Consider the following 10,415-nt stretch of genomic DNA (forward strand, 5'->3'; position numbering starts at 1 on the left):
GGATAAAACCACAAATGGATTTAAAGCAACTTAAAAAAAACCTCTTTGATGTAATAACTTGGTGTTCATGAAAAAGCAGTATTTTATGTGGATTTTATACTTTGACTTTGTAATTTTAGTAAGTTAGCCAGCTTATTCAGCAGTATCAAGTTAAAAATCTGATATACTTGGATGACATGGAAGATGATGGGAGATGCTCTATATAAACACAAGTAATTATTTGGGCATTGTTTTTGTTTCCCCTCACTCTGGAAAAATGCAAAGAAATAGCAATAGTTAATAGAAAGTATTTCAGGATAATTGACTGTTCTGCTTATGCAGAGGTCATCATACTAGTTGTGTAACATACTTTCCTCATGTGAAAAGCAATGGCTGTATTTATTTCAGTATATAATAATCAGATGCACCCAGTGAAAGTGGCAGCACAAGTAAAAATCCTTCCCTACCTGGGTTAGCCTTAAAATAAATCTACAAGATAGAAAAACATTTTTATTGTTATTCCAGTTCAAGATAGCATGGGGAGGGCTTCACCAGTACCTGATCAACAGCGCTCCCAATCTCAGTCCTAGACACAATCCCCCAGTGCCCTCTGGTGTTCTACTCTCAGCAACACAGACTTCATTTTCTGTGGTTGAGATCTACCAGTTAAAGACCTATGCCACTGATGAAGTCTTGTTGAAAGAATGTAGTTCTGTTATTTTCATAAGGTTCTGAAGCATTTTCTGCTAAGCAGTTTTTTTCTGAACACGTAAAAGAAAGTTGAGAGCAGCTGTGAGCTAAAATCCAAATGCAGAAAGTGGACTGGCTGGTACGTTTTAGTAATCTAAACAGCTTGACATATGGTAATAGCATCTTAATGTGAAATGCCTATCCTTAGTTTTGGTTGTTCCCTTTTGTAAATGAAACATTATACTGAGCTAAGTTTTAGCTTGTATTTTAATCAGATACTTCAATGAAACATTAATGAGAACACTAAATTATTAACAAATATTCTCATTTTACCATCATATGCCAATTTAGATAAAGGCAACATTTTGGAGTTTAACAACAAGTTTATGTAAACAACTTACAGTAAGTTCTAGCATACATTCTGACATGAAAATACAGTTTAAAAGTACATTTTTCTTTATCATTATAATGGAGAATGGTCTAGAAGGAAAGCAATATCAGGGAATGCATGAGGGCATTTTCAAGTAAAAGGTCATTGACTGTGAAGCAAATAATTTGAAGACAGTAGTGTAATAAAATGTTTTGCATTTGACTATTTTGCATTTCAACAATCTGAATCATATTTACTAATTCTGAAAAGTTTGTGGCACAGTTATGCCCATGTCTGCGGCAACAGGCACTTACTTACCTTGCTCAGTTACTTTCCTCTCTTATGCCAGAGGTCAAAACAGGGCACAGCATGCAGTCGTACGTACTTCTGTCCATTAAAAGAACACTCCAGGCATCCATAGACTGTCTCCCGTTTAGAACTTCCCATTCCACAAAGCACACAGGGACCTTTGGGGATGTTGTTATTAAGTAAATTAATTCGGATATGAGATCCTTCTCTGAGATAACTCGTAGAGACATCAGTCATGCTTGCAGCTTTTTCATAGTAATCTGTAAACAGGTCCTCCAAGTAAGCATCAGAGTCAGCAACTATATCCACTACTCTTTTATCTGAAAAAGAATGCACAAAAAAAAGGAGCAATGATTTGTCATTACATTATGAACTGTTTCCAAAACAATCTGTCAATCTAATAATGGAAATAACAACTGATTCACAAAACCATTCTAAACATGCCACATTGTAGATTGCTTCCCAGCAAAAGCTGTCATGAAAATTCTTCTTTAATTTCACAAAAGACACTGACAAAATCCAGAATTGTTTTTGTATAAGACCTATACAATTACAGTATTTTTAGAAATACCCTGAAAAGACAGACATGAGGCAAGCTTTTGAAAAATCAAATCACAGCTGTGTACTTTCCTGTTTAACCATTCCTATTTTTGCATTTCTAGTTTTATTTTCTAAAAACTGGAAATTAACTTTTTTTCCTAGTATTTACAAAATAAAACCCAAACCAAACCAAAAAGAAACAAACAAAAAAAAAACAAGCAAACAAACAAAAAATGACACACACGAAAAAAAAAACCCAAACAAACAAACAAAAAACCCCACCAATATTGAAAAGGTTTAGAAAATTTGGAGGACTCCATGTTGACCTCCTAGCAGAGGAGCAAGCATCCAAACAGTTTGGGAAGAAATAATTTTTGGAACTACCTGCCTTTTTCATCTCTTCAGGGACTGATTAGATTGGATGACAAAATTTCAAGCAGCTACAGCTACTGGGATGTATCGCACCCAGCGAACCTTTATTCCCTCAGCATGGACCAGAGCAGATCCACAAAGCACTTTGATCAAGAACAGGATGCAATGGAGCAACGACAGACACAGAGCAGCCTTCAGAAGGCTGTTCAACGTTTAGCTTCACACCCAGATTTGCAGATTTCCCAAATAATTAGAAGAAGGCGTGTTAAAAGTATAGGATCTTATTCTGAAGAATATATAGCTACATGCAGTGATACTCAGTTTTCTTGGATGTTGTGTTCATATCATAATGAGAAAAAGGGAACTATGATGGTATCTTGCCCATGTCCCTGCCAGGTAAACAGACAGCCTCAAGAGTACATCCAAATATTTAAATGAATATTGTTTGATATTTAAACTCAAAGAGTCTTCCCCGAAACATTATTTCTAGATTATATAATAACTTGTATTGCATAACTCTACCTATAAAAGACAAATATCGGAAACAGGCTTAATGTCAACTGAAGTTAGTTGTGTAATTACTCCATACCAGTTTATCATCAGCCATAGATTTTTATTTTAAGATATGTAGAGTTTCAGTGAACAATAATACCATAAATTTGTTACCTGTGAAAGTCAGATGCTCAAATGTAAGTTTTAATAGCATTTCAATACACAAGAAATTAAGTGGTACATTTTTTCAATGAAATTTTTGTATTTAAACATTCATCTTGCACAGAAATTAAAGAAACAAAAATACATTCTTCATTCATTAACTAAGACATTTAGATCTAAATATCAAAAATCATACTTCGATGAAACAGATTAGTCTTTAACCTCCTTAATTTGGTCAGTGAAGAGGATCCAGATTTCTCTTTTTCAAATCCTCCTTTTGAAATTGGAGTCACACACAATTCTGTAAAAATGAAAAGCAAGTTTTTAGAAGAATGAAATATGAAAGCAATAGTTGTACAACAGAGTTTAATACACTTACTAATCTATAAAAGTAACAGTGATTAAATTCAGCCTTGCTAATGTTTTTAATGGCTAGTACCACATTTTCATACAAGTCTGCACACAGAAATAGTCCACAGAACCAAGTGACACAGAATTTTAAAATGTTGGTGGCTGTCAACATACACACTTGGATTGTTTTTTACATAATTTATGGCCATGTTAAAGGACAAAGACAGTCAATATTACACAAATGGAACTCCTGCTTCTGAAGGAGAAACATTTCCATGATCTCACGTGAAACAAAAATGAAAAACAATAAGCAAGGCTGTGACTCTCTCAAGTCATCTCTTTCAACACCAAATCAACTACAAAACATTTTTTAAAATAAAAATAAGTAGCACCTAAGTTTCTATCCATAACTTGAAAGAAAACCTTTAAAGTGAAATATAAGGATAATCAATTACAAGGAATTGAAAAAAATTTTTCTCAATTGGGAATTCTCTTCAACTATGCAAATAAAAATATCAGCTTTATTGATTATTTCACTGATAATGACTGTAGCAAAAATATCACGCATGTAACTGCCATTGGATTAAAGGTAAAATAAAACACTTTCAAAGTTGAAATTAATGTTGAGCATTATGGAAGTAAATCTAAAGAACTACCATACTGTATTGTCTGTTTTACTTTTAATCTAGTAGTTATGCCTGGTTTGGAGTATATGTAAAGTTTTTACAGAGGGTAAAGGTATCTCACAGTTCAGTAAATAAGCGCTTTATAATGCAGAGTTCCTGCCCTGGAAGGTTTATGCTGTGCATGCCAAAGGGTATGGAGCTGTTTGCAACTTCTAAACCATGGTGCTTCACAGACCTGCAGAGGCAGAGATCAGCTCTCTCGCCGAGTCTTTTATCTTCCTATTTACAGAATGTTATAGAGAGTCAAGCAAATCCTGAAACAGTTGAGTGACTCTCACAGAGGTTCCTGTACTCCAGTACACAGGATTCTGGTGGTTAAATATTTATCTAACATGACTCCAGTTGGTGGGGAGTTTTGCATTTGATGTTATCAAGTACTAGATCAAATCCTAAAACTGACTTTCTGGTTTATTTAAAACAATAACATCAACAACATTGATAATGTTACAGGCTACACTTTCATTAGTGCTGGTAATGTAAGTACATAAGTGCTATCCCTTCCCTAAATGGAGAATAATTAGTTTTCAGTAATTGCGATTATTTCTTCCTAAATATATATATATATATAAATATAAATAAAATTTCTTCAGATATCCATATAAGGTAATGACATATCAGACTGAAACTAAAGCCCCAACAGGAGAAAATGGTAGCTTAGTTTAGAAGTTCTGCACACTTTCTTTTTACTTGGATCTTTTTACTTGCCCATTTAATGCAAAACGGATCAGATGGTCTCATAAGCCTGTTCCTTACAGGCTAGAAATAGAACACAGTGATTTTTTGTTACGTGCAACTGCAGGATTTAAAAAACAAAACCAAAAAATCTTATTAACTTTTAAAAAACATTTCCACAACAGACTGTTTTCTTGTACCTGCCTTGTTTATCTTCTCAATAATTGTTTCTGTTAGAAAGTCAGACTATTTATGTGCATGAATTAAAGGCAGAACATTGTATCGGATCAGGGCTTGTGTATATTGAGAGCAAGAAAACTGTTTTAAAACTCAGACAATTATAAATAATAGCAGTCATGACAATAATGCACATTACTTACCAAAATTACCATCCAAATGAATGTAGAGTTCAAATACACTAAAAGCAATTGTTGTATGCGCAGGAAAAACAATGGCTTTGTCCCGCCCTTTATGATTCTGATCTTCAATAATGTGAAACTATGATTTGAAAAGCATCAAAAGAAAAAACGTTACAAGTTTAAATGAAAAAAGAAACAAAATAATATCTTAACTTTATATATTGAGAATTATAATGCCAGGAGGAAGCTTCAAAAATAAAGATCAAATTTCCCCACTAAAGAATTTTATATTAATAACTTTGCATTGTAATAAAGTTTGATACAGAGATAATAACAACTTGCACCACTCACTGAAAATTATGTGAATGATTTATAAATACTAGTAACAGGCAAACCTCAGAAGATTTGTAGGTTCAATTATTCAAACAGAGAATGGGAAGAAAGAAGAACATAAAACAGGGAGTAAGATGCCAACCCTTGAAATTCCAATGTATTATAGAAGATTAATATAATAACGCAAGATAAATTATATGTTTCTTTATGACTCAATCTAAGAAGTACATTCCACATTTTTGCCATGGCTTCATCCAAAGCTATGGCTCATTGCCTAGCCATCCTTTCACATGCATTTCCCATCCCTTAGTCACATAAGCAGTACCAACAGAAGACCAGCTTCTAATGCAGTTTTCATCAATGCCAAAGTATTGATTTACTTCAGATTTTTTCCTGACCTTACATCCATTAAATTTGTAAAAATAAGCTTTTAATGTTTGTTCATTTAAGTTACAGAATTTTGTCAAATATGTTTACCCTCATCATCTCTCCACGCATCCCGGTGTGGACGGTTAATGAGCACTGCCTTGTAGTTCTAATACTTTCCATGACCACGCACAAAATTTCCATCCTACTTTTTCTTGATTGATGGACAAGACAATGATCAAAATTTATTTTTCTAAAATTAAGAGGGAGGCAGGAAAGATATTCAGAGATTATTAGCAATTTACAAAACAGCTAATAGAATTAGTAACTTTAAACCAGTAAACAAATCACCATAACTTCTGTCTCATGGCAGTAGCACAACTGACTGAAGAGGCCTCTCGAAGCTTAACATTGATTTTCAATGTTTGGTAACAAAAGCCCTAAACAATTCAAAGAAAGCTAATAATGTACAAACGTTAGAGAAGATACGTGAGGCATCCTGGCAAATTCCAAGTCCATCCATCTGACACTGTTCTTAGTAAAGAACTGTCAACACACATTTTTTTAAGTGATATAATTAATGTCAGTGAGAATTTATGGAAAATAGATAGTAAAAGCAATAGCTGTAATATTCTAGCTTTGGGCTTCTGTAAAGCTTATGATGATGGAATGTTTTTGTTAGAAGCCTAAATGCTGACTATGCAAGCTGGCATGTACTCAATGGATTAAAAACTGGTTGACTGGTATGTGTCAACTATAGCCGAAAAAAAAATATAAACATGGAACAATCATGAATATTTTTATCAGGAGACTAGGACCTCTTTCCCCACACCCAATTATTAATTATAATGTTTGGAGACTATAAATAAACCAGGAAAAGGTAGGTACAGAACAAGAGAGGTTCTGGATACAAAATGACATGCGCTGCTTGGTAAATAAATACAAGGAAACAATATATTTTTGAAAATACTAAATGTCACATCACACATAGTAAATAATTTACTGGGATGCAACACTGGGATTCACTGGGATGACACTGTGGCCAAGGGATAATCTTTGAAATATTAACTAAAGAATTACACCTAGAATTAGTCACATCATACTTCCTTGTGTTTGGTATTTGTGCCAGCACTACAGGAACACCAAGTTCAGTTTCAGTGTCCACAGCTCAACAAGGATATTGGAAAAATGGAGACTGCATTTAGAGAAGAGCCACAGAAAGTTATGAAAAATTCAGGTAGATAAAGCTACTTTGATTTTCAAAGAAATGCTGTGTAATAACCTCATAAAACCTTGCAGTACCTACATTGGGAGTAACACATATGTCTCTCTGGTTCATCATACAAAGGCAAAGAAATCCTGTTTCTGAAACCTGAAGTTGGGTAATGTAATTCGAAGTAGATGTCAAATTTCCTATAGTATGGAATAACATAGATATGACCTCGGATAGACTCTTCCTCTCTGGATTTTTTTTTTCTTTTTCCTGAAAGATGCTCTGGAATTTAAACAGCAATTAAGTCAGAAAAACTATACAGTCTGTGTTATACAGAAGGTCTTGTGTCTAATCCAAGTGATCTAACTCGAGACTCTTGGAAAATACCACATTGTGACTGCTATTGACTGGCTAAAAATAATCAAAACCTAACCATTTCAGAGGTACAACCTAACTGTAGGAAATATAATTCTGGAAATAGAAAGCAAAACATGCAATGTTACCTTGTAGTAAGTTCTTTGAGTAATGTTGGTACTTCAATCTCATGTTTGGTCACTATGCCAAATGAAGCTTTAAAGGCAACAGAATCTGATCCAGCAATATCAAAACCAACTTCATTGATTATCTGATTTCCTCTTCTACCATTCAGTGAAACATCTGATTTATCTTCGTAGTTGAGCAACTGGTAAGATGAGATACCTGAGCAAAAGAAGACAATTGTTGTGTGATAAAAAGTCCGAACATAGTATTTTTACATCGCATTATATATTTGTAACAGGACATTTTAATTATTTCATTTCTTAATAGAATAAACATAAAGAAGAGAATAAACAGTACAGTTCCCACTGTGCTTAACCATTTCAACGTAAAATTGGGAGCTACACTGAGCACTTACTTATCGCTGTTACTACTGCTGACTTAGGAAAAAGAGCGCTTCAGGGTCTGAGGGATTTCTGCGCCTGTCTGGCAGAGCTGTGCCCATGCTCCTGCAGGTGGTACGTCCTGGGCATGAAATGGTGATTAGGGCCATTTCTACAGTGCTGTGCTCATCATTATTCTCCTAAAGTATTTCTACCTGTAATTAGGCTGTTGGTACTTGTATAAACAGACGTGTAGTGTGTTCTGGGTTTAATGATAGAGGCTCTATAGAAATGGTTTAGTGGAGGCCACTCAGAATATTAAAACTAGGAACAAAATGAAAGCCACTGTGTGTAAGACAATGTTAGTGAATTCTGAATTTTGTCTGCATGCAGTACAAAAGAACCTAACATTTATTCATTTTTGCAATATGTGAATGAGACGTGAGTTTGCCAGTAACGCTAACATTGCCTTTTACCTGATATCTCATGATTAGAAAGACTCACCACACTTGCCATGTGTGCCTGATGATTCCAGGGACTATGTTATTTTGAAGGAAAACAACAGATTAATTCCAACCTACTTGAAAGTTTGCATTGATAAATAAAAGGGTACGTGCCAAAGCATTTTTATAATGCTTTCTTTGTAACCTCAAATACATTTCCATTATAGTAACAGAAAAATATTAGAACAAATTGGTTGCCAAATTAAAAAGAATAAAGGTAGAACACAGGGATTAGGTATCCAAAGAAATCCAAATACATTTGAGAATCTGAGTTTTACTTTCTTTTTTTTTAATCTTTTGAAGCTTTTAAGACAAAGTGACATCATAAAGTCACCCAGTATGAATCCTCTTCATGTCTATTTTTAACAAAAAAGTTCACCTATTTTTCATAATGCTAAAATATTGCATATGCTTGTATTTGTCCAATAAAAAGGGAAATTCAATTACAAAGTTCTTTGCTTACATCAAAGAACAATACCTTCTGCACATGACACCTAACCTTTACAGAAAAGACTATTAAGCTTTCGTGAGGCATTTTAATGAGATTTTGCAACCTTTTTCTCAGATTTTTTAATGAGATTTTTCTTTTTTTTTTTTTAATTCTGGACAAGCTATCTGACTTGGCAGCAATGTCAGACTGGTAGGATTAGTGGGATTCCAATATTTTTCATCATGTTTTCACCCTGGAATCACCCCTTTGTGGGGTCAACCAATATCCATACTCATACTCATCTGTCTTAGTAGAGTTTTCAGTTAATGCAACAGTCATGCAATTAAAGCGATTGATACTTTTTGCCAAAATGGACCTTTTTTTCAAAAGAAAATAAAGCAATGAACCTGTTTTGAGAAAACATACCATGCATGTACGAATTACATAGACCTTTCAAAGGAAGGTACAGGAAAATGTAGGCAGTAGAGTTCAATTTTGCACTTCTTAATTCTTACAGAATCTCTTCAAAACTTTCCGATATTGCAAAGCAAAGGCCATGTAAACACAGTTAAGCTCTTTAAATACACACAAAAAAAGATGATAAATGTGGAAGCTAATCTTATGGAAATCCAATTACTTCAGTCAGATAGCTGTTGTCACATGCTCCTGCCTGTGCAGAGACCAGTTCAACACCAGAGATTACTACAATAGCACGAAACAGCTGCAGAATTAGGCCATTCTTACATATTTAAAAGACAGTAGACAGAGAAAAGTGAACATTAAACCCAAATTTTAAGTAGCAATAATCAACATACATCAATACATCAGAACCTGTTGTGACCTGTGAAAAAATACAAGGCTTAACTGAACTTGTTTCGTATTAGTTGAGAAAATACCAAGACTTGTTTATTTCTATGCTTTTTCCAGAAAGTCCTTATTTTCTTTTTTATTTGATCAGCTTGACTTGTATTGTTTTCTTAAATATTACATGACTAAGCAAGACAAGTTTTATTACACTTGTACTAAAGAACCATCATACTAGCTGCACAGTTTAAACTATGCCTACTATTCAATACTTACTAGAAAACATGCATTTTTCCACTTTGAAAAAGGCAGAAATCTTACCTGCAGAAATTTCTTTCTCGCCTTGAAGAATATCTTTTAATGTGAAAGGTGTTGAAGCAAATTTAGATTTTTTTGAAAGTAAACATTTTCTTTTCTTTATCACAAGGCTCAAAGGTTGGTATTTATCAGCTTCACTAAGACTGGGCACTGGAATTAGTCTTCCTCCATCACCAACCTGTTTAACGAAGTTTTTGGTTGCAGCAGCAAACATATTATGACACTAGTAAGGATACTAATAAAAATCTCTGTATCAAGTGTAACTTCCAGATGATGAGCCCATGTTTAATTCTTTTTACAATGTTTTTTTCAAACAAATTAACATATTAAAAAAAAAAAATCTGTCAAACTTTTTTTTAGATCAAGTTATATTTTACTTTGAAAGAATCAGCAGCATCTTAACTACCCAGCTTCTGTGGTCTATTGCTCAAGAGCTCTCTCAAAGACATTCAGTTAAGCTCTCTAATTCCATATGATGAATAATGCATTCCTAGTGTAAAATGATAGGGAAATGGCTGCTTATTCCTTGGCAGTTAAACACTACTGTTTGAAAACAAAATTCCCAATCTTAGAAACAGAAGACAGTAACTTCTGCAACCCTCAGGT

The 10,415-nt window shown here is 33.9% G+C and overlaps 1 protein-coding gene across 1 annotated transcript; it reads right to left on the reverse strand.

Annotated features, from left to right (window-relative positions):
- Positions 1-1,366: 1,366 nt before the first annotated feature.
- PJVK (pejvakin) lies at positions 1,367-10,023 on the reverse strand (the record flags this gene model as incomplete). The annotated part of the gene is made up of 6 exons (XM_080346715.1): positions 1,367-1,668; positions 3,111-3,215; positions 5,004-5,121; positions 5,793-5,934; positions 7,398-7,593; positions 9,813-10,023. 6 exons carry the CDS (start codon positions 10,021-10,023, stop codon positions 1,367-1,369), a joined length of 1,074 nt encoding a protein of 357 aa, XP_080202841.1.
- Between the last annotated feature and the right edge of the window lie 392 nt (positions 10,024-10,415).

This window comes from Nesoenas mayeri, assembly GCF_963082525.1.
Source record: "Nesoenas mayeri genome assembly, chromosome: 6".
In the NCBI taxonomy this organism is placed as follows: Eukaryota; Metazoa; Chordata; class Aves; order Columbiformes; family Columbidae; genus Nesoenas; species Nesoenas mayeri.